The sequence below is a fragment of the Stenella coeruleoalba genome (assembly GCF_951394435.1).
Source record: "Stenella coeruleoalba genome assembly, chromosome: 6".
Taxonomy (NCBI): Eukaryota; Metazoa; Chordata; class Mammalia; order Artiodactyla; family Delphinidae; genus Stenella; species Stenella coeruleoalba.
This window is the reverse complement of record NC_137151.1, coordinates 36,702,008-36,727,365: the sequence shown is the minus strand read 5'-3', so window position 1 is coordinate 36,727,365 and position 25,358 is coordinate 36,702,008. Positions and strand designations below refer to the sequence as shown.

General features: G+C 37.4%; 1 protein-coding gene across 1 annotated transcript in view; it reads right to left on the bottom strand.

Annotated features, from left to right (window-relative positions):
* THSD7B (thrombospondin type 1 domain containing 7B) overlaps window positions 1–25,358 on the bottom strand; it is a 1,185,627-nt gene that overhangs the window by 83,848 nt on the left and 1,076,421 nt on the right. Inside the window, exons 20-21 of the mRNA XM_079925246.1 lie at window positions 22,514–22,647; window positions 14,910–15,060 (exon numbers count right to left, since the gene is read on the bottom strand). Coding sequence (XP_079781372.1) covers window positions 14,910–15,060; window positions 22,514–22,647 — 285 coding nt within the window. The remainder of the gene's footprint in view (window positions 1–14,909; window positions 15,061–22,513; window positions 22,648–25,358) is intronic.

The following is a 25,358-nucleotide window of genomic DNA, read 5'->3' as shown; positions in this document are numbered from 1 at the left end:
TATGAGATAACATTAAGCATACCAAAATTCACATTATAGGGGTCCAGGAGGAGAAGAGAGAGAGAAGGGGATCAAAAATGTATTTGAGGAAATTATGGCTGAAAACTTCCCAAAACTGAAGAAAATAGATATCTGGGTACAGGGAGCACAGATGACCCCCAACAAGATGAACCAAAACAGACAAACAGAAAGACATATCATAATTAAAATGGCAAAAGTTAAAGGTAAAGAGAGAATTCTAAAGGTAGCAAGAAGAAAAACAAAGTGTCACATACAAGGGTATCCCCATAAAGTTATCAGCTGATTTCTCCACAGAAACTTTGGAGGCCAGAAAGGAGTGTCATGAAATATTCAAAGTGCTGAAAAGGAAAATCCTGCACCTAGGGTACCCTACTCAGCAAGATTATCAGTTAGAATAGAAAGAGAGATAAAGAATATCTCAGATAAGTAAAAACTAAGAGTTCATCGATCCTAACCTTGCCTAAAAGAAATGTTAGAAGGTCTTCCCTAAGTAGGAAAAAAGTAAGAATCTACAGGAAAGGGAAAATTCCACTGGGAAAGGCAAATTTATAGTAGTGATTGAGGATCAACCACTTAAGTAAGCCATTATGAAGATTAAAAGACAAAAAAAGTTGTAAAAGCAACTATACAAGAGACAGTTAAGGGATAAGCATGAAGCTGTGAAACATGACATCAAAACCACAAAATGTGGGGGAGGGGAGTAAAAAATGTAGACCTTTTAGAATCTGTTTGAACTTAAATGATTACCAATTTGAAACAAGTAGATATAGTTAGAGGTCAACGTATATGAACTCCATGGTAACCACAACTCAAAACCTACAACAGTTAAACAAAAACAAAGGAACACAAACATATTGCTAAAGAAAATTATCAATCAACAAGGGAAGAAACAAAAAGAAGACATGAACAGGAAGAGCTACAAAAACAACCAGAAAACAAATAATGAAATGGCAAAAGTACATACCTATCAATAATTACTTTAAATGTCAATGGACTATATCTTCCAATCAAAAGACACTGGGTGGCTGATTGGATAAATAAAAAAGACCATTCAATATGCTGCCTAAAAGAGACTCACTTTAGAGATAAAGAAACAGACAGACTGAAAGTGAAAATGAAAAGAAAAGATGAAAAGAAAAGTGAAAATGTGAAAGTGAAAAGTGAAAATGAAAAGAAAAGAAAGCAGGGGTAGCAATACTCATATCAGACAAAACAGACTTTAAAACAAAGGCTATTACAAAAGACAAAGAAGGGCATTATATAATGATAAAGGGACAAATACAAGAAGAGGGTATTACACTCATTAAAATATATGCACCAAGTATGGGAGTACCTAAATATATAAAGCAAATAGTCATAAAAGGAGAAATTCACAATAATACAAAAAATAGAAAAATAGTCGGGAATTTTAACACCACACTTACATCAATGGAGAGATCATCCAGACTGAAAAAAATAAAATAAAACAAAACAAAACAAAAAAAACGGCAATAGGACAACAGCAGTCTTAAATGACACATTAGACCATAGGACTTAATGGACATCTACAAGACATTACACCCAAAAACAACAGAATACACGTTCTTTTCAAGTGCACGTGGGATACTCTACAGGATAGAATACATGCTAAACCACAAAACAAATCTCAACAAATTTAAGAGGATAGAAATTATATCAAGCCTCTTTCTGACAACAGTTATGAAACTAGAAATCAATTAGAGGAAGAAAAATGGGAAAATAACAAAAACATGGTGTCCAAACAACATGCTACTAAAGAACCAATGGGTTAATGAAAAAAACCGAAGAAGAAATCAGAAAATACCTCAAGACAAACGAAAATGGAAACACAATACTCCAAAACCTATGGGATGCAGCATAAGTCGTTCTAAGAAGGAAGTTTATAGCAATGCAGGCCTTCCTCAAGAAACAAGAAAAGTCCCAAATAAACAACCTAACTTACTACCTAAAAGAACCAGAAAAAGAACAAACAAATCCCAAAGTCAGCAGAAGGAAGAAAATAATAAAGATAAGAGAAGAAATAAAATAATGATTAAAAAAATAGAAAAGATCAGTGAAACCAAGAGCAGGTTTTTTTTTTAAAAGATAAACAGTATTAATAAACCTTTTGCCAGGCTCACCAAGAAGAAAAGAGAAGGGGACAAATAAACAAAATAAGAAATGAAAGAGAAGGAATGAAAAATGATACAACAGAAATACAACAAATCATAAGACAATACTACAAACAGTTATTATGTCAACAAACTGGGCAACCTAGAAGAAATGGACAAATTTCGAGAAAGCCACAGCCTGACAAGACTGAATCAAGAAGAAACAGATCATTTGAAGAGACTGATCACTAGTAATGAAAGTGAATACAAAAATTCCTAGCAAACAAAAGTCCAGGACTGACCAGAAGGCTCCACAGGGGAATTGTACTAAACATACAAAGAAGAACTAATACTTATCCTTCTCAAACTATTTCAAAAAATTGAAGAGGCTGGAACATTCCCAAATTCATTCTACAAGGCCATCCTTGCCATGATACCAAAACCAGACAAACACACTACAAAAAAAATAAAATTACAGGCCAATTATTCTGATGAATATGGATGCAAAAAATCCTCAACAAAATATTAGCAAACCAAATCCAACAATATGTAAAAAGGATCATACAACATGATCAAGTGGGATTTATTTCAGAGTTATAAAGATAGATCAAGATTCACAAATCAACTAATGTGATACACTACATTAACAAAAGGAAGGATAAATATCACAAGATCATCTCAATAGATGCAGGAAAAGCATTTGACAAAATTCAATATTTATTCATGATAAAAACTCTCATCAAAGTTGGTATAGAGGGAATTTATCTCAACATAATAAAAGCCATTTATGACACGGCTAACATCATCCTCAGCAGTGAAAAACTGAAAGCCTTTCGTCTACATTCAGGAATAAGACAAAGATACCCATTCTCACCTCTCCCCCACTACCATTTAACATAGTATTGGAAATCCTAGACACAGCAACCATACAAGAAAAAAAGAAAATAAAAGGCATTCAAATTGGAAAAGAAGAAGTAAAACTGTCACTATTAGCAGATGACATGATACTTTATACAGAAAACTCTAAAATCTCTACCCCAAAACTATTCAAATTAATAAATGAATTCAGCAAGGTTGCAGGATTCAATATTAATATACAGAAGTTTGTTGCTTTTCTATATGCTAATAATGAACTATCAGAATAAGAAAGTAAAAAAAAAAAATCCCATTTAAAATCACATCAAAAAGAATAAAATACCTATGAATAAACTTAACCAAGAGATGAAAGGCCTGTACTCTGAAAACTATAAAACATTGATAAAGGAAATTGAAGATGATATAAAGAAATGGAGAGAGATCCTCGTGCTCTTGGATTGGAAGAATTAATATTAAAATGGCTATACTGCCCAAAGCAATCTACAGATTTAATGCAATACCAATCAAAGTACCCATGACGTTTTTTACAGAACTAGCACAAATAATCCTAAAATTCATATGGAATCACAAAAGACCTCTCATTGCCAAAGTAATCTTGAGAAAGAAGAACAAAGCTGGAGGTATCACCCTCCCTGACTTCAGATTGTACTGCAAAGTTACGGGAATAAAAACATCATGGTGCTGGCACAAAAACAGAGATCAACGGAACAAAATAGAGAGCCCAGAAATAAACCCATGCACCTACAGTCAATTAATCTACAGCAAAGGAGGCCAGAATATACAAGAGAGAAAAGACAATCTCTTCAATAAGTGGTGCTGGGAAAACTGGACAGCTACATGCATAACAATGAGATTGGAACATTACCTCACACCATATACAAAAATAAACTCAAAATGGATTAAAGATCTAAATGTAAGATCTGAAACCATAAAACTCATAGAAGTGAACATAGGCAAGAACACTCTTTGACATAAATCATAGCAATATTTTTTGGATGTATCTCCTAAAGCAAAAGAAATGAAAGCAAAGATAAACAAATGGGACAAACTGAAAAGTTTTTACATAACAGTGGAAACCACTGACAAAACAAAAAGACAACCTGTAGAATGGGAGAAAATACATGTAAATGATACGACCAACAAGGGGTTAATATCCAAAATATATAAACAGTTCATAGAACACAATATCAACAAAACAAACAACCCAATCAAAAAGATGGGCAAAAGAACTGAATAGATGTTTTTCCAAAGAAGACATACAGATGGCTAAGAGGCGCATGAAAAGATTCTCAATGTCACTATTAGAGAAATGTGAATCAAAACCACAATGAGATATCACTTCACACCTGTAGCATGGCTATCATCAAAATGTCTGCAAATAACAAATGTTGGCAAGGATATGGAGAAAAGGAAACCTTTGTACACTGTTGCTGGGAATGTAAATTAGTGCAGCCACTATCAAAAACAGTATGCAGATTCCTCAAAAAACTAAAAGTAGAACTACCATACAAACCAGCAATTCCACTCCTGGCTATATATCCAGAAGAAAACCCAACTAAAACAGTAATTCAAAAAGATGAATGCACCCCAATGTTCATATCAACACTATTTACAATATCCAAGATAAAGAAACAACCCAAATGTCCATCAACAGACGAATGGATAAAGAAGATGTATTTTATATATACAATGAAATATTACTCAGCCATAAAAAAGAATGAATGAAATTCTGCCATTTGTAGCAATGTGGATGAACCTAGAGAATATTATGCTTAGTTAAATAAGTCAGAGAAAGACAAATAATGTAAGATATCACTTACATATGGAATCTAAAAAATGATGCAAATGAATGTACTTAGCAAAAGAGAAAAGACTCACAAATACAGAAGACGAACTAGTGGTTACCAATGGAGAGAAGGAAGTAGAGAGGGGCACGTTAGGGGTATGAGATTAAGAGATACAAACTACTATGTATAAAATAGATAAGTAATAAGGATATATGGTATAGTATAGGGAATTACAGCCATTATCTTATAATAACTTTCAATGGAGTATAATCTAGAAAAATACTGAATCACTATGCTGTACACCTGAAACTAATATAATGTAAATCAACTAAACTTCTATTTAAAAGAATGGCTCAAGCATCACATTATGATTGAAACCAGTAAAAAACTGAAATAATTTTTATTTGATTTTTAGCATTATTTAGAAAGTTCCTGCTAATAAAATATGTCCAGAATAAAATGATATAAATATCAAAAAGCTAGATAAAAATAGTTATTTTCAGATTATATGATTATATATAGGTTGTATGATTATATGATGAGGAAAACCTAAATACATGAACCAATAAAGAAAGCTACCAGAATTAATAAGAAAATTTAGAAAACATGCTGAATGCGAGATATATATATATATATATATATATATATAAACATTCAATAGTTTAATTAGACATCAGATCAGAGCTCAAAAAACAAAATATTATTAGCAGTGCCTAAGCCCAGATCATGCCTTCTTCTAGTCACAAATCACTCTTAGACATTGTGAATGTTACACTGTTCAATTTTTATTTTTTTTAATTAAAACAAATTTTGTCTTCCATTTAAGTGTGCTGAAGTTTGTTCTGGAAGGCAGTAAAGTTACTGGTGGATCTCCTTGATCCTTCTAAGGTTTGTCTAAATTTCATTAGGGTAATTGTAGAGTAGACTTTACACAAGGGCTAATTTAGCCCTTCTTCTAGGGCATAACCCTTGTCAGGTCATTGTCAAACGGCCTGAGGGCTTGAAGAGGTATCTCTGAACTGGCTCGGTAGAATTGAAATATCTCCCAGACTTATGTGACCTTCGGAATGTGTACACCTTGCAGCTTCCCAGGAGTCATTCTTTGTCTGAACTCATGGAGCTTCACTCCATGCATGTGCAAATTAGTTTTAACCAAAGACTTAAAGGGACCCCTATATGGAGATCTAGATTTCTTTCTTTGCCTAGCTCTACTCTCTTCAATATTTTGCCCTTCAGATTTCAGCCTCCTCTACCTCTCAGACCTCTGATTTCTGCCGTTTCACTATATTCTTGTTGGGGTATCATTCCTGGCACCATAATCCAGAAAATTCTCTATCCAGAAAGCCATGGTGATTGTAAGGCTCACCTCATTTGGTTTTCTTCCCTTAGGATCATGGTTCCATGCTACCTATTGACCAATGTCTAAAAACTGTTGTTTTATATATTTTGCTTTTCTTTTAGTTGTTTACAATGGGAGCATGAATTGAATCTAATCCAAATAAAACAACTGATATTCCGTCCTTGCTAGAAGTTCTCTGTCCTCTCCAATTCTCCTTGAACCTTACAATCATGCTGCTTTAATCATAAATGAGTTAATTAATTTTTGACACTTTGTATGAGAGTCATGTTTTTAATTTTTTGAAAATCATCCTCCTTCAAGGTGTAAAAAATACTGCGGTTTTTCTGTTGTCATTGTAATTAGTCTTATTTCTTAGGAAGATATATAAAAGTATTTATGGATGAAATGATACAAAGTGTGGGATATACTTTTATAAAGTCATTTATAGGAGAAGGGATAAGAACTGGGGAAGAAGAAATGAGTAAAACTGTCATATGTAGATAACTACTGAAGCTGGGCGATCAATATTGAAGTTGGGTGATTAATTTATGGGGCTTATTACATAATTTTTTCTGAGAATTTATATTATAAAGTAGAGATAAAGACAGGTAGAGAGGGTGGGAGGGAGGGAGACGCAAGAGGGAAGAGATATGGGAACATATGTATATGTATAACTGATTCACTTTGTTATAAAGCAGAAACTAACACACCATTGTAAAGCAATTATACCCCAATAAAGATGTTTAAAAAAAAAAAAAAGACAGGTAGAGAGAGAGAGGGAGAGAGAAAGACAAGCATAGACAGAGACATTGAGAGCAATGGAACCCTTATTTTGTATTTCAGATTGGTGTTAGTGAGAGTCAGAAATTGTACTGCATAAAAAAGAACGATAACAAACATTAAATTTTAAAAAGTGGAGCAGCTCAAAGACTGCTTCTATAGGATTGTCATTTGCTGCTAACCTGAATGAAATGAGATACCTTCTGTTATAGGACCTAATGTGGTTGTGGAAATCAGAATGGTTCTGAGTGATATGAAAGCTCACTGCACACAGGGGTGAAATACTCCACAAGTCCCTGAGTAATGAATTACTGGCTTCTGACAAGAGCCAGTATCAATTTAACAGAAGCAACCAGAATTTGCAATCCAGAATATAGGAAGTTATCATCTTTCTCCTCTGGCTTTCAGTTGTGAGTCAAAGGAAAGCACTGGGCAGCCTCAGGGTCGTGATCATTACACATGCCCTCCAGAGACAAATAGAGGTTGTCATGTGCATGTTACAGACTGTGAGGAAAGGCTGATGAAGCACTTGGAGCTGAGGACAAGTCGTAAACATTGGGGTAAATTGCTTTCCTGGAAACGAAACTTTCAGAGGTAATGCCAAGGTACTGAAAATGCTGAGTCATCAGCAATAGAAGGTCACTGTTGATAGCCCTTACCAAAAATAACACAGGAGCACCATGAAAATGAAAAAAAAAAAAAAGAAAAAGTTATTTTTCTTAACTTCAAATGTTTAATTCTGGAGCACTTATCAGAAAACTGGCATGAATTTCTCCTTCTCTTTTAAAGCAGTGTCTGTGTCTTTGCCTGCAGGAGTAATAGCAGTGTGTACATGCTGGTATATATCTGCACTGGCTTTCATTAGTGTATGCTGCATAGATAGAGAATTAGAGAAAAGAGTAAAGTCTAGAAAAAATATGTATTTCGGAAGTACACTAAGACTATGATAGAATCTAGATTTGATGACACTTAAGCCCTATATAGTTTCTTTGCAAAGTTTCCCTTTATGATCTTTCTCCAGAGGTTGTTCTGGTGATAATGCAAAGGTTTGAATCACTGTTTGATCGTGAGGTTGCATTCGGACCACTGTTTAATGAGCCTCCAATTTCCACAGTGTGAGAAGATGCCCAGCTGCAGCTCTAGCCAGCCTTTGATGCATTCAGCTGAGAGTGAATCAACTGAAGTTCAAATACGTTTGCTAAACTTAAGTCATCTTTCTGGAGAGGGTTTGTGCAGGCTTCCTTCTGTAAAGTATACAGCAGCTTGGAAATTCATCTCCAAGACCCTCCTCGCTGCTTCTTATCAATACAATTGTTTAAGAAATTTCTTTGTCAAGCCTCCAAGGAGAATCATAAATAGGAACTCTTTAATTCTCAATGGAGATTTTCTGTTGGGGTTGGTATCATAAATGAAGAGAACCATGTATCCCTTCAGGTGTGTCAGGGTCTGAGAAGTTTGTGAATTCAGTAATTTATAAACCTCTCCTGAAGATTCTGTGAATACTCATCAGCATAATTTTGAAGTATGAAGGATAAGGAATAAAAACTGGAAAACATTAAGTAGATTAAAGAGCAATATTGGGTAATAAACAATGAACTATTAAATATATACATATATGTACTTATACATATATGTAGATACATACACACATGCCTGTAGAGAGTGAACACTATTTCAAAAGGTTTTAGATGTATAATTCCAGAAGCTTCCTTTCACATTAAAGCATTCTACAGAAGTGAGCATATTGGAGTCAAAAAATATACATATATGTTGATGTGTGTGTGTATCTTATGGGAACAAGAAAAAAAACAGAACATGAAAATAAGTGAAACACATAGTTTTCCATTTTCTTCAAATTCTGCTTTGAATTGTGTTTGTTTCTGCTTGATCCATTTATAGTCTCCAGTTCTTCCCAGGACAGTTAAAATGGTCCCATTCCAATTTTTACTGCCTCTGTCTTGTTTCCTTTTCGTTATAATTGGCAGTTGGCAGTTACTGTACGTGCAGTAACCCATCCATTCAGAGTTGTCATTCGGATGCCTTGCTTTTGGGGACCACTATTAAATTAGGCATAAGTCATTTTTCAGCAAAGAAGGTGACATTTTATTTCTGTAAGACCAAGCGTTAACTCATTTTGTGTGGGGGGAAGGGATATTTCCCGTATGTCTTAGAAAATGTACAGCTGTCTTCTGTTTCCTGACATTACGAACAATATAAGGGGGAACTGTGATTTGCTTCTTCTTCTTCCTCCTTCACCTCCTGCCCCCTCTTTTTTTTTTTTAAACAAACCTGCATTTGGTAATATCCTGTGCTATTCATTTTACAGATATTATCTCTAATCCTTAAGCAATCTGGAAAAACAGTTGTAATTATCCTTATTTTTCTGATAAGGAACCTACAACTCAGAAGTGTAAGTAACTTGGCCACAATCACATAGCCAGCAAGTATTTCAGGGCATTAGCTCGGACCCTCTGTCATGACTCCCTTCTCTTCCTTCTTTGGCAAACTATTCAAATGAAGTAGACTGTTCAATTTAGAAATATCTTCCTTCACAAATATAATAACCACGTAAACCAGAAAAGGAGACTACAAGTTTACAGGAAGTGTGGCTTCTATTTCTTTTGCAGGGGGTAGGAGGGTATATGGTCTCCTGTGCTTATATAGTCACTGTGCCTCTTCCTGCTCTTTAAAAGCAAGAGGTTACTCATTTCTCTGAGACTCAGTTTCCTCATCTATACATTGTGGGGATAACAGTATCTATTTCATACTCACATTATGCAGATTAAGTGAAATAATAAAGTGCTAAGTACATTGTCTGGCAGGTGGAAAGCATCTATAAATATAAGCTAAGTTTCCACATAATGCTAGGTGCTTATTCAAGTATTCAACTGAAGCATGTTGTGTGACAGGAACTTACAAAGTGTTGTAGGTCAATTATACTTCAAAAACAAACAAACTCATAGAGAAAGAGATCAGCTTTGTGGTTAGCAGAGGCGGAGGTGGGGGGAGAGGGAACTGGAGGAAGGCAGTCAAGAGGTACAAACTTCCAGTTATAAGGTAAGTATGTACCAGGGATGTAATGTACAACATGATGCATGTAATTAACATGGCTGTCTGTTACATAGGAAAGTTGTTAAGAGAGTAATCCTAAGAGTTCTCATCACAAGAAGAAATATTTTTCTATTTCTTTAATGTTCTATGTAGATGAGATGATGGATGTTCACTAAACATACTGCGGTAATCATTTCATGATGCATATAAGTCGAATCATTATGCTGTATACCCTAAACTTATACAGCGTTGTATGCCCATTATACCTCAATAAACGTGGAAGAAAATAAATTTTAAAAATGCCAGTTCCCCCAAAAATGAATAAGTAGGATTATGTAAAAAACTGCAATTCAAATGAGATTGAAAAAGAACATGACTTAGAGGTAATGACCAAGAGCCTTGTGAGCGGAAAGGTGTTTCCAGAATAGCAGAATCAGCATCACCTGGAAAGTTGTTAGACATGGAAATTCATGGGAACCACCCCAGGCATACTGACTCGGAATTTCCGGGCTGGGGCAGAGGATCTGTGTGAAGATCACTGACCCAGAGGTTAGAAAAGTCTATTTTTAATTATTTTGTATAGTGCCTACCATCTTATCAGGGAACACTGTGTGACTACTGAATCCTTTGCTGCACCTATACAGTACGTATTTATAAAAGATACTGAGAGCTGTAAACTCCTCGACACACTGATAGTCTGGTAGACATGTTTGGCCTCAGAGGGTAGGACACATACAGGAATTCAAGAAATAGTTTTAATTAGTTAATTGGTTTCGCTGAGTTTCTTTTCATTAACTGCCAAATCTATTACTTAACCATGTTTAAACACATTAGTAAGCTTATTTCACAATAAATAACGTTTTTATAGCTAAATCAAAATATAAATTTCAGAGCATTTTGTGGATATATAACAGAAACATATTTTTGTCTCAGAAATACTGGTGGGTTTTTTGGGAACTTATTTTTTTGTTTGTTTATGCGTTTGGCTCTAAAGAACTGTCCTGGGAAGAAAAAGAAGAAGAAAAAATAACAGTGAATTGGTTCTATTAACATATGTCACACTGCAGACTATCAAGGAGAACTTGGTAAAATAATGGCCAATATTTAGAATCCATGAATCCGCACAATTATACAATAATGGTTTCCTTTTTTCTCAGGAAATGCACACTGAAGTGCTAATTAAACTTCAGGCACGCAGATCCAGCTTGCTAACTTTGCTATAATCATGACCATGATCACCATCAAGCACCACTTAAGTACCCGTGATGTTGGGGCATTATGCCAAGATGCTGCAATTTATTAAAATGATGCAACGTATCTGGAGATAGAGAAAACACTCAGGCATGAGTCCTGATTACCTTTTTTTGTTTCCCCCATTCTAAAGTCTTTATTTACACTTGAGAGCAGGGTGCCTCTGAGAAAGGACGAGGCCATTGTGGTCGGATAGACCTGAGTGACCGTGGATAAGTGTTCTAACATCTTAGCAAAGTGCAGTTATGAAACTTCAGCACGGTGTCAGTTCCCTAAGATGTGCTCAATGACAGTATTGTTGTTGTTGTCCGAGCTATTATTATTACTATGTAACGAAGAAGGAATAGAAGCAGTTTAAAAAACAACCTTCTCACTTCATGCTGACAGGCAAGTGACTGTCTGTGTCATCTTCCACAGACACATGAAAGGAAGTTAAAATATTCTCTCTAGCTCCAATTTCTAAACACTCCAAAAATAAAGTGATTATGTTTAGAGAAGCAGACCTTAAAGGAAATTGCCTCCAAGAAACCTGAAGAAGCAAATACAGAATGCCAGGGCCATCACAACATTGTATAAAATGCTCCCAAGACAAATATGTTAGCTCAGTGGCCAGATGCCTTGACTTAAGGGGGCAACGTTTTCATGGCAAAGTGATTACAGCTTGATGGAGTCTTCTGTGAGCAAATTAGAAAAAAAGAAGTGAGGAAGATAATGACCTCTGCAATTAATTAAACTTCTTCAGGTTGCTAATTCTTCTGCAGGTGGATTAATAAAGAGTATATGCTGCCACACTTTCTAAAGTGTGAATGTATGTCCTCAGTCATGGAATAATCATACAGACAGCTCAAACAACTAGCTTTGTTCTTAAAATAAATGTTGCAACTTAAAGAAAGAGAAGTAGTGAGTCTAAATCTACCTTAATTCTTCTAAGATAAGTGAGCCAAGAATGTGAGATCAAAGGCACTGGCTCCGTCAGACAGAATACAGCTCATCCCCAGCTCCGTCACTTAGTAAATGTGAAACTTTCTGAAAGCTACTTAGCCTTTCTGAGAATCAGTGTCTTCGGCTGTCCAATGGGACTGGTAACAGGAGGTACTTAGCAGGATTATTGGAAGAGCTAAAGGGAATCACTCTTACACATGTCTTGCACAAAGTAAGTCCTCATGAAATGTGAACTCTCATTATATTCAAGTTATACACAAAATAAGTGTATAACTTAGTAGGACGAGCATTCCACTCCTACAAATTATCCTTTATTGGTGCCTCTTCATCTTTTTTTTTTTTTTTTTTTTTTGCGGTACGCGGGCCTCTCACTGTCGTGGCCTCTCCCGTTGTGGAGCACAGGCTCCGGATGCACACACAGGCTCAGTGGCCATGGCTCACGGGCCCAGCCGCTCCGTGGCATGTGGGATCTTCCCGGACCGGGGCACGAACCCGTGTCCCCTGCATCGGCAGGCGGACTCTCAACCACTGCACCACCAGGGAAGCCCCCTCTTTATCTTAATACTGTATTGTCCTATCCCCAAAGAACAAGGAGAATCCCTTTCAGGAATAGAATTATAGAAACATCAAAGATAAATTTTCAATAATTAATAAGGAATCAACAATTAAAAACTGCTAATATAAGGTATTAACTAACTTCAAAAATATTTTCCAGGCAAAACATTCTCTGACGTAAATCATGCCGAAGTTTTATTAGGTTACTCTCCCAAGGCAATAGAAATAAAAACAAAAATAAACAAATGGGACCCAATCAAACTTACAAGCTTTTGCACAGCAAAGGTAACCATAAACAAAGTGAAAAGACAACCGACAGAATGTGGAATGGGAGACAATATTTGCAAACAATGCAACTGACAAGGGCTTAATTTCCAAAATATACTAATGGCTCATACAACTCAACAACAACAAAACGAACAACCTAATAATGGGCAGAAGACCTAGACATTTCTCCAAAGAAGACATACAGGTGGCAAATAGGCACATGAAAAGATGCTCAACACCACTAATCATTACAGAAATGAACATCAAAACTACAATGAGTTACCACCTCACACCGGTCAGAATGGCTACCATTAAAAAGTCTACAAATAACAAATGCTGGAGAGGGTGTGGAGAAAAGGGAACTCACCTACACTGTTGGTGGGAATGTAAATTGGTGCAGCTACTGTGGAAAACAGTATGGAGGTTCCTCAAAAAACTAAGAATATGGAGTTGCCATATGATCCAAAAATCCCACTCCTGGGCATATACCCAGATAAAACTATAATTTGAAAAGATACATGCACCCCTATGTTCATAGCAGCACTATTTACAATAGCCAAGACATGGAAACAATCTACATGTCCATCAACAGAAGAATGGATAAAGAAGGTATGGTGTGTGTGTATATATATATATATATATATATATATATATATATATATATATATATATATATAATAGAATATTACTCAGCCATCAAAAAGAATGAAATAATGCCATTTGTAGCAACATGGATGCAACTAGAGATGATCATACTAAGCGAAGTAAGTCAGAAAGAGAAAGACAAATACCATATTGTCACTTATATGTGGAATCTAAAATATGATACAAATCAACATATCTGTGAAACAAAAACAGATTCACAGATATAGAGAACAGACCTGTGGTTGCCAAGGGGGAGGGGGACAGGGGAGGGATGGATTGGGAGTTTGGGATTAGCAAAGGCAAACTGTTAGATACAGGATGAATAAACAACAAGGTTCTACCGTATAGCATAGGGAACTATATTCAATATCCTGTGACAAACCATAATGGAAAAGGATATGAAAAAATATATATGTATAAATGAGTCACTTTTCTGTACAGAAGAAATTAACACAACATTGTAAATCAACTACACTGCAATAAAATTTAAAAAAATATTTTCCATTTTCATACAAAGATTTCCACAATCTTTCCATAAATTGTCAGTATCACCACTGAAATCAAAGTATCCTAATTCTTTCCTTCCCAACATTTGGAGCCATAAAATATGCTCCTCATCCTCATTTTGATTTTTAGCTTTTTAGGCAGAAAGGTTAAGTCTAAAATATCCAACGTTATCTTCTGAGATTATTAAGTCGAACCACGCTACGTGAAGAATATTTTGTCATACTCCTCTTATGCTTCCATTTTTTTTTTTGAAAAAAAAAAAAGAGGAAAAAGGCAAGTGCTTTAGACTTTTAAAAAAAAAGTGTTTTTTTGGTCAGCTTTGGAAGAAGACCATGGCAAAAGAACACCTTATTTTGGGAAAATAGCACAAGGCAAAAACAGATCATCACTAACGGAAGCTAAATCACACAGTGGAGTTAAGCTACTTAGATATATTGGTTCTGCAAGGGTAACAATGGATTAGAACCAACAGATTATAATGAGGATCATTTTGGTACCAAAGAAGCCCCTTTAACAATGGGCGTGCATTCGAATCCTAGTGTGATCATTACAGGCTCATTTTCCTTGCTCGTGTTCCCAGGATAAAGGCCTTAAAGGAAGCACTGGCATTTTAAATTGCTCAGTTTCACTTGTTGAAATTTTTTTTTTTTCTTTCTTGGGCAAAATTATTTTCCCATGTTATGAGAAGAAGGCTTTGGAGAGCAGCACTGTGAAAGTGCAGAGAACAAAAGGGATGGCAGCCCTGGAGGATTAGGCCACTGACAAGGGAAAAGAAATTACCTGTGGGCATTTGCTCCAAGGTCCCCACTCAGACATGACACATTCGCTGGGACACAGAAGAGAGCAAGACTGGGTTTCTGAGGGAATTTCATCCTGGTCGCAAAGGCTGTTATCCACTGCTCCCCCTTCACCATCGGCAGCATTCACGCATCTGCAAAGCAAGATCACGAGATAGCTTGATCGTTTAAAACAGTGGGGAGTAAATTTAAAATAGCTGTGATGTATCGTAATTACTTACCCCTCAGAGATAGTTAAACATAAAATAAGACCAGCAGAGAAACCAGGAAAAAAAAATCCTTTCTCAGCCAGTCCAGCTTTACTGAGTGATAACTCAGGGCAGAGCGCTTTATTCGGCAAAGCAGAAGGGACAATTGTCATCTTTGAAGAACTCTCCATCTAAATAGAACTATCTACAATATATTTACTCAGGTCTCAGTACAGAGAGAATTTTTTTTTTTTTTGCGGTACGCGGGCCTCTCACTGCTGTGGCCTCTCCCATTGCGGAGCACAGGCTCCGGACGTGCAGGCTCAGCGGCCATGGCTCACGGGCCCCGCCACTCCGCGGCATGCGGGATCTTCCCAGACCGGGGCACGAAACCCGTGTCCCCTGCATCGGCAGGCGGACTCTCAACCACTGCGCCACCAGGGAAGCCCTTTTTTTTTTTTTTAATTGTAACAAATCTTGAAGACTCTCCTCTGAATAAATCCATCACTTTGTAATAACTAGACCTTTCACAGTTCCCGTGACTCTCTCAGACCTTTCCTAGACTTCTCTTTCAGAGCATCTAAGCTTCCCTAGTTTTTGTTTAGTACAATTAAGGTCATAGCAAAGTTATGCAAAAAATAATTGAACATATTTTTCTTTCAGGTATTTTCTGCATTTCAGTAAGGAATTTTCGTATCATAAACCAAAGGGCAATTAGCAAGCATTTTCATGCAGCAATTGAGCACATGCTATATAGATGCACATATTGTAATTGCTCTGAGATAAGTGCTGATGAAGATGAGATAAATAATCATGTTATTGATTCAATCAAATTAAAACCAAAGTGTTACCCGCCAGAACGGCTTAAATCAAAACCATGGTAAATATCAAGGGCTGGCAAGAATGTGGAGCAATTGTAGCTCTTCTCACTCTGCTGGTTGGAGCATAAATGCTTTGGCAAACTAGTTGGCAGTATCTACTAAATCTAAACATATATATACTATGTAACCCAACAATTTCACTTCTATTTATATACACAAGAGAAATGTGTACAAATGTGGACCACCCCCCCAAAAATAAAACCTGCCTGAAAATGTTCATAGCACCACTATTTATAATCAACCGAACTAGAATCAACAGTAGAATATCTACAATATTTATTCAGCCACAGTAAAACAGAGAAATATATTGTGATAAACTCATTGAATTAAATGCTATAAAGTAATGAGAATTCATAAACTACTGTTGCATGAATGGAGCTCACAACCATAAGGTTGAACAAAAGAAGCTGGACACAAAAGAGTATAGTCTGCATGGTTCCATTCACAGAAAGTTAAGAAATAGGCAATACTCATCTATGGTGTCAGAAGACAGAATAGCAGTTACGCTTGGTGGACTGGTTGATACCCAGGGGCTTAGGTAGTCCTGGTAATACTTTGTGTTTTGGCCTCTGGGTTGGTTACACAGATGAGTTTATATTGTGAAAATTCATGGAGCTGCCCCCTATGCTGTGGGCATTTCTCTGCATTTATATCATATCCCAATTAGAAGTTCATATTTAAATTATTTTCTCAAAAATGTTTAATAAAGACTCGCTATATATAAGCCTCTTTTGCTAGGTGTTGGGATACAAAGATATTTATTACTAATGATTCATTTCATAAATATTTTGAGCGGCTTACTCTGCACCATGCCCTTACTTGGGTGCTGGGGTACAGAACTGAAAAAAAAAAATAGGGACAAGATCCCTTCTTCTTCCAGTGATAATGATCAAGGTAAAGGTGAAAACGACAACGATGATGAGCTAAATGATGCCATGTGCTGATCTGGTAATTTCCGACACAAAGCCACAACCAAGGAATAAGCATTTTAAGAGGGCTGCGCTGGAGAGCTTTTGGTGCTCCCCAAATCACGCTATGCTGGAATGAATTACCCTATACATTCTGAGTTTCTTTTCTGCAAACAATATATTTTTTTTTTGATTCAGGAAAACTGCAAAGTAGTCTATCAGCTGGTGCAAAATAAAATAAACTTTATGAGGTGCTAAGTAATACAAACTTAGATATTGTATAAAGCAGGTTAACAGAGGACGGTAAAAGGAGAGAAGATGTCGTGCCTTCTAATATAGGGAGGCAAGGTACAGAGTCATCTACGGACTTTAATTTCTTTTGTGGTAATAGTCAATAGTGGAAGGAGGGACCACGAAATGGCTTTAATGTCTTTCCCTGGGCAAACTTAAAAGCTGAAAATTGCTTTCCTTCTTGCCTGCACACTCTCAGCTGATGTTCTTTTATGATTTCACTGAAAAAGAAGAGGTAATACTTCTGGTCAGTGGTGTCCAGTTGAACACATGCATTAGTCTTTGTTCACTCCCGGTAAGCCACAAAAACAATAGTAAAGGAATTTGTTACAAAAAGACTAACAAAACAAAACAAAGGAGGGAGGGTAAGGCAGTATCCTACAAGGACAAAGAACATGGGAGAGGACAAAGGCAAAAATGGAAAATAGATGGGCTAGTGGTAACTGACTTAGCACACCCAGAAAACTGATCACTAAGCCTTCAAGGGAAAAGAAAGTCACTCCATTTACACATCAGAACACATGGAAAATTCAGGCATTTACCTTTGGAAATGTGAATGAAGGTGAGGTAGAAAAACTGGAGGATTTATTGAGAGTGTGTTTAAGAAGTACCTAAGCTCTCAAATCCCAATTCCCCAATTCCCAGAGCTAGGTGATGGCCCCAGCCCTGCCCCTGCAGGTAACTGAAGGTTTATTATCTGGAGAGGTTCACAAAACAGGTCTTTGGATTAGAGAACACATGGCCCAATTAAGGATGGGAACATCATATTGAAAACAGGGTTTAAGGAGAAGTTAACATATTGAAAAGAATGACTACTACCTTAGTGACTTAAACAATGCACATTTATTACTTTTCAGTTCTGTAGTATAGAAATCCAACATGGAACTCACTAGGCTAACGTCAGTGCTCTGGCGGAGCTGCATTCCTTTCTGGAGGTTCTAGAGGAGAATCGTCTCCTCACCTCTTTCATGTTCTAGAAGCCACACACATGCCTTGGGGCCATGGCCCCTTTCTCTGTGTTCAAGGTCAGCAGCCTTGTATCTCTCTGTGTCTTGCTCCTTTAGTCACATTTTCTGTTTTTCCTTTCCCATCTCCTCATCCACTTTGAAGGACGCTGGTGAATAAAATGTTCCCATCCAGAGGATCCAGGACAATCTAATCTTTCCATCTCAAGATCTTTAACTTAATCACAACTGTGAAGAATCTTTTGCTATTTAAGGTAACATATTCACAGATTTCAGGGGTTAGAATGTGGATATCTTTGGGAGCCATCATTGTGTCTACCACATCAGCCTTTTTTCATTGGGTTTCCCAAATACTGGTTGCTAGGATTATCTGTTTCACATGTGATTTAAGAAGAGCGTCTTCTAGGGGTCCTGACAAGCACAAGAGTAAAGACTTAGAAGACTGAAATTGAAGGTGTTCCCAAATGAAAATGCCCCTGTAGTTACATATCCTGCATCACCGATTTCCTTGCCATATCTCCCTTTGATCATCACCTTCATTTCCACTCAGGCTCATTACAAAACTGCTTTAAAGCGTGTCTATATTTGCTATCTCCACATCCTCTCTCCTCTTCCTCCATTATTACCTCTTGGACTTACTTTAATCACACTTTTACTACCATTCCAGAGAAAACTCATATCAAGATCATCAACAGAGTCCCCTTTGCCAAACTCAATAGCCAATTCTTATCTTAGTAAACTTCTCAGAACCATTTGAAACAACTGATTACTCTTTCTTTTTTGAAAAACTCTCTTCTTCCCATTTTCTTGGTCTTCCTTCTAGTTGACTGGCTCTTTCCCAGTCTCATTTGTAAGATCTTTCCCTTTGCTCTAATCTATGAATATCTGTGTTCCCCAGGGCGCAATTTCTTTCTTTCTTATCGATATATTTCAGATTTATAGCTGACGCCTAATTTACTCCCCCATTACTCTCTGAACTCCAATCTGTCACTCCAAGCCTTCTCAGTTGGAAAGCCAATATCTCAAATTTATTGTGTTCCAAAGCTAGCTTTTGATTTTCTCTCTCAAATTTGCTTCTAATATTTCTCATCTCAACAAATGACACCACCATTCTCATGATTGCTCAGGCCCTGAAACCTAGCAATCATCTTCGATACTTCTCTTTCTTCCACATTCTACAATCACTGTATAAGCAAATCCTGTCATCTGTACCTTCCAGATACAGTCCAAATGTGACCACCTCACCACCTTCCCTAGTACAAAGCCCGTCTAACCATCAGCCTCTCTCACCTGGAATTCTGGGATGTCATTCAAACCTTCATCCCTGCTGCTGCTTACACACCCCAAAATTCCTTCTCTATACTCCACCTAGCAAGGTCCTTTTCAAACGTAAATAAGAGCACGTCATTCACTCTGTCTCAGACCTCCCATAGCTTCATGATGCTGTTAGAAAAATATATTTTAACCTTATTTTAGAAGACTATACAATTTGAGTACTGACACCAGCCATACGGGACGTGGTGTAATCCATCTTGTTATAACAAGCCGAGAAGGTTCCTGCTTTGGAACTCCTTCCCCTTGGAATTCTCTTAATATAGATCTTTACATTCATTTAAGTCTCTCACATTTTTCGGGTCTCTGCTTAAATATTTTGCTGACCAGCCTCTCCAAAACAGTAGCCTCCATCACACCAATCCAATTTTATTTTTTTCTTGGCATTTCATAGCAAAGACATTCCATTATATAGTATTTTATGCATTTATTTTTTTCCCTGCTGCTCTAAGTTCTTTGAGGACAGTAACTTGTTTTGTTCACTTTTGCATCCCCAGCGCCTGATACATAGAAGGCAAATATTCATAAATATTTTTTGAATTCATAAATGATTGCTGTCATGTATGAACCATGAAGATGTCCTCTAGTTTGGAGGTTTCACCAAAGATAAACGGATAAACTGTTTCACTCATTATAACACCATTTTATTAAGGTCAATAATGGTTTGGAAAGCAATATGGCTGGAAAACCTGCTTCACATATATATAAAGTATGTAACACAGTGAGTCTGCGTTAGTTAGCTAGGGCTGCCATAACAAAGTATCGCACACTGTGTGGCTTAAACAACATACGTGTAAGGCTTGAGGCTGAAAGTCTGAGATCAAGGTGTTGGCAGGGTTGGTTTCTTCTGAGGGCTCTCTCCTTTGACTTGTAGATAGCCACCTTCTACCTGTATTTTCACAAGGTTTTTTCCTCTGTGTGTGTCTATGTCCTAATCTACTCCTCTTATAAGGACATCAGTCAGATTGGATTAGAGCCTGCCCCAATGATCTCATTTAACATTAACTACCTCTTTAAAGACCCTGTCTCCAAATACAGCCACATTTTGAGGTACTGGGGGTTAGGACTTCAATACATAGATTTGGGTCAGGGGGACACAATTCAGCCCATAACACATATCTAGTGGTTGTGTTATTTTTATTATATCAGGCTTCATCCATTTGAGCTGAGAGGCATGGCTTAAAGGCCCTCTTGTTCAAGTGTGTTTTTCCTCAATCAACCTGCCACAATTCTGCCACGAGCAATTTATTCTCTTAAAGCTTTCCTTTCTCTCCTGAGACTTTGCTTTAATACTGCTAAGAGGCCAGGCTGGGATGAGAGTGAGAAGTACCACAGCTCATTTACACATATTACTTGATAAGCTAGCCTGGTCAATCATTTCTCAAAGCCATGAGAAAATAGGACGGAAGAGGCACAGATTTACCATATGCTAACACATATATACGGAATCTAAGGAAAAAAATGTCATGAAGAGCCTAGGGGTAAGACCGGAATAAAGACACAGACCTCCTAGAGAACGGACTTGAGGATATGGGGAGGGGGCAGGGTAAGCTGTGACAAAGCAAGAGAGAGGCATGGACATATATACACTACCAAACGTAAAACAGATAGCTAGTGGGAAGCAGCCGCATAGCACAGGGAGATCAGCTCGGTGCTTTGGGACCGCCTAGAGGGGTGGGATAGGGAGGGTGGGAGGGAGGGAGACGCAAGAGGGAAGAGATATGGGAACTTATGTATATGTATAACTGATTCACTTTGTTATACAGCAGAAACTAACACACCATTGTAAAGCAATTATACTCCAATAAAGATGTCAAAAAAAAAAAAGACACACAGACTTTGAAGAAAAAGAGGTAGACGCCCAAGTTTGGCAGCCTGAGCAACTAGCCCCCAGGGGAACAGGCAGTGAACAAAGGGAAGGAAAGACAATTTGTCTATTAACCCTTTGCCTGGGTTGGTGATCAGGAGCACGTCTATGATTGTGGTAGCAGCTATTTCTTCCAACAGGCTTACCAGTGATTTTGCAACATTGGGACTAGGTAAGACTCAGAATTGGTGGGTATTGAATTACTGAATCAAGTAAGTTCACTGGTGTTGAATAACAATAAACACATAGAAGTAAGCTCTGCTTTGGCAACTGACTTCATAGATAACTTGATAGGGAGTTACCTGCTTTGGGCACCGTGTGTCTACTTGAAATGGAACTTCCTAAATCTAGCAAAATGATACACTACGCTCATGCAACTGAATAGTTGACCACACTGGGTTTTCTTCTTGATTTTACATACTAAATCATTGTTTACGATTAATATTTTGGCTTTTGCTTATTCATTCTCTAACATTTATTGCTATTTTCCTCAGTTGGTAATAAAATTATCCTTCTTTCTTCCCAAATCATTTCTAAATAGACTTTTTTGATGAACTCAGGCCAGCTGTTTCCTTTGCACCACTGCTGTATTTACCAAACAAAAATGTTAAACAAACTCCCTCAGTAAATAACTGAGTATTCACTAAATTCTTTCAGAGCTGTGTTCTTTTTATATTAAAATATATCATTACTGTTCATAGGTATTCTCATATTAGTTTCCAAGGCTAACAGTGGAAATTATTAAAGGCCTTAAATTGACCTTTCAATGTACTGACATCCAAAATTAAGACAATGTCCATCAATTTTACTAACACAGCACAAAAGAGAGACATGGCATCACAGTCAGAATCACCTAATTTGTTAGCAGTGGTGGCCACATATCACTGCAGGGATGTGGGCGTACTCCATGCAGTTGGTTTTTCCACTGCTATCATTTGCAGGAAATGTTAAGGATTGTGGCTGCGATGCAGACGGAATCCCACAATATACATGGCAGCTCAAGGCACATATACTTCCAGGGATACTTAAAGATGACCCAAAGCCAGAGGATATTGTGTGAAAATCAGAGTGTACCTGGATAAGCAACACTGTTGTTTTTATAAAAATATATAAATTCCACTGCCACATTTCCCCAGTGTCTCCATTTCCACACACCTGATTTTCCTAGATTGCATTCCTCCTCCACAGCGCAGGGACCTCAGCTCATTGTGGATTTTGCATGGAGACCAGTGTTCTACAACCCAGGAATACTGATTGCACTCACTGTAACACGGGACTGCCTCGTGTACCTGTCAAGAATAGGAAAGGAAAAGAAAATTATGTGGCACTATCCAAGTTATGGAAAAATAGCCTATCTTTTAGTAAAGTCGGCTGAACAGAACCCAAGAACTCTACTCTGGCCCCAAGAGCCAAACTGCATTCCCCAAAAGCAAGATATATTTGGCTTCTCTGAAATTACTGACTTACCTAAAGAAACATACAGGGGAAATCAACTAGAATATGATGGCATGCCTTTGTAGAAGAGAACAAAGGACAGTCCTTACCTACCGCCAAGAACAGGAATTCCATTACCTTTTCATTTCCTCAAAGAGCTCACACAGCATCTATTAAGATGGTCCAGCTCTCAATTATATGGTATACTGTATTCTCAGATGTACTTTACAATGTCAATTGACACAAATAGAGGTAAGGCAAATTTACTCTTGAATATAAGGTTCTTAGAAAGCAAAAGGAAAGTGGTACTATTTGCACCAGAAATTTCTTTTTATGTCCCCAAATGATCAATGCTAATAGGCAATCATTTAGCCTTCTGGGCATTGTGGTTTTATATGAATTTAGAGATGTGTAGGGTGTTTTCAGAGCATAGCTAGAACACACAGACACACACATACACAAGACAAACACACACGTTAGAGGCTGTGCATGATTACTGACTGTGAATATATAGAGATTTATAGTAGAAACAATAAATACAGTCAATGAATTCTTAGGTTACTTCCTATGCATTTATTTGTGATGATTTTCTCCTGAAATTTTATACCATTGGGTGGTCAATTGAATTTGCCTCTTCAAGACTGAATTTAAAAGGCGTTACTCCTCAATAGTGAACACAGCGTTCTCCCTTGGTAAGAAAAAAAATTGTTGTGTCATATGATATGTTACTCTAGATCACAAAGATGGCTCTAGCGTAGCATGCCGATGAGTAGTGATTCAACCTATTACCAAAATAGTTAATTAGTGCTTTTCCTTTTAAACAAGGACTTAAGCCCCATGCCTTTCCTCCCCTTTGCCTTTCCAATTCCATAAAATTGCAAATGATGACTAGGCTGTGCTATCCAAACAGAACCATTACTTGCAAGTTTCCACTAAATGCAAGGGAAAGCACTATGTAATGGGATAACCAGAAAACAAGATTGGAGCACTGTCAGCAGGTGAGATGGAAATCAGATGAGAAAAGGTTATTGGCGAGACTACATCTTAGGAATCACAAATAATGTCAGAAACTATTTTTAACTGTGGGGTTCGATTTGGCTCTCATGTAGAGCATACAACAATAAGGGAAACCGCAAAGTGAAAAATGTGTGAGGGCAAAATGAAAAGAGATGGGAAAACAGAAGTGGAAATGGATGTGAGGAAAGGAAGGAATTAAGTAATAAAAGAATCACATTTCATGCTGTGAATGCTGACAAGAATGGAATGAGAGGGTCAGCAGCAGTGCCTACATTAGAATAAGGAAGTAATAACTTGGAAAGGAAAAAAGTCTGCCCCCTAAAACTCATAAAGGTAAGGGAAAAAAATCTATGAAAATGAAAAGACGTGACCCGAATCTAAGAGACACCAGGGAACGAAGCTCATGACAGTTGAGGGTTTAGCTGACCCAGCTTCACCATGGAAATTAAGCTGTCACTGAATTTACAGGTTTGTTCTATAAACACTTCAATATGTATCAGACAATTTAAAGAAAGCTTTTTGGCTTTCCTATGAGATATAAGAAAGTCTGCTAAAGCACTTTGCACAAATGGGGGAGATGAAGAAATTAATTAAAAAAGTAATTTTTCCCACAGCTCATGCATGAATCTGAGAGCAAGCGGATAGGATAGACTCTGAGATGGACCTATTTTTCTAAAGCTCTCGATACTAAGCAGAGCTTACACTTTCCCCCTCCCTCCCGTATAAAGCCCCAAGGTCAGATGGAAAATGAAAAACTGTTTAGTTGCATGTACCTTTGATACACACATTTGAACACCTGGTCAGGTACTGGCTTACTGTTTTTATTCTCTATGCCCCAGTGATCTACATCTGTAGCAGAGTCGCTAACCTCATCGCCAGGCTACTGGAAGGCAGGGAGCAGGTCTGCGTAGGGAGATGTTGACCCACCTTCTTGAATAACGGTGTAAAAACGGGACCTCTTGAAGGAGATTCTCCATCACATGGATTTACCTGATTTTTTCCCCAATGTGTCTGCCATTTTAATATTGCTTATACTGTCACTTCTGGCTGACAAATCCCTACCTTCATCCAAAGTCCAAGTGACTCCCACCACTTCCACAACGCCTTTCCCATGACTCCATTGGGTATGTCTTTGTTACTCAGTGAGAGTTTCCGTTTTAAGCAGATTTGTAGCCAGATGTAGTCAGGTGTCATGTGCAAGGCTGGGCCAGTGGTGGCAATTAGGGCCACACTGTGTGGAGCTTGGGGAGGAAACACATTCAAGGAAGTCATCACCTTGACTCCTCTCTATGTGTCTCCTATTCTCTCATCTACTTGAGCTTTTCTGCTAACTTTAGTCTTAATGTCTCCTTTGTACTATAAATCATACTGAAAGAATATGCCAAGAGAAAAACAATGTGAACCCTCTACTCATAAATACGCTTCCGGTTTTAACCAAAGCCAGACCCGGACTCTCAGTGTTTGTTTATATGACTACCTGAACAAAACTTGTGAGTCTTAGGAAGCCAGGGACTATGCTTCTACGATGTCTGCATTTTGTAAAACATTC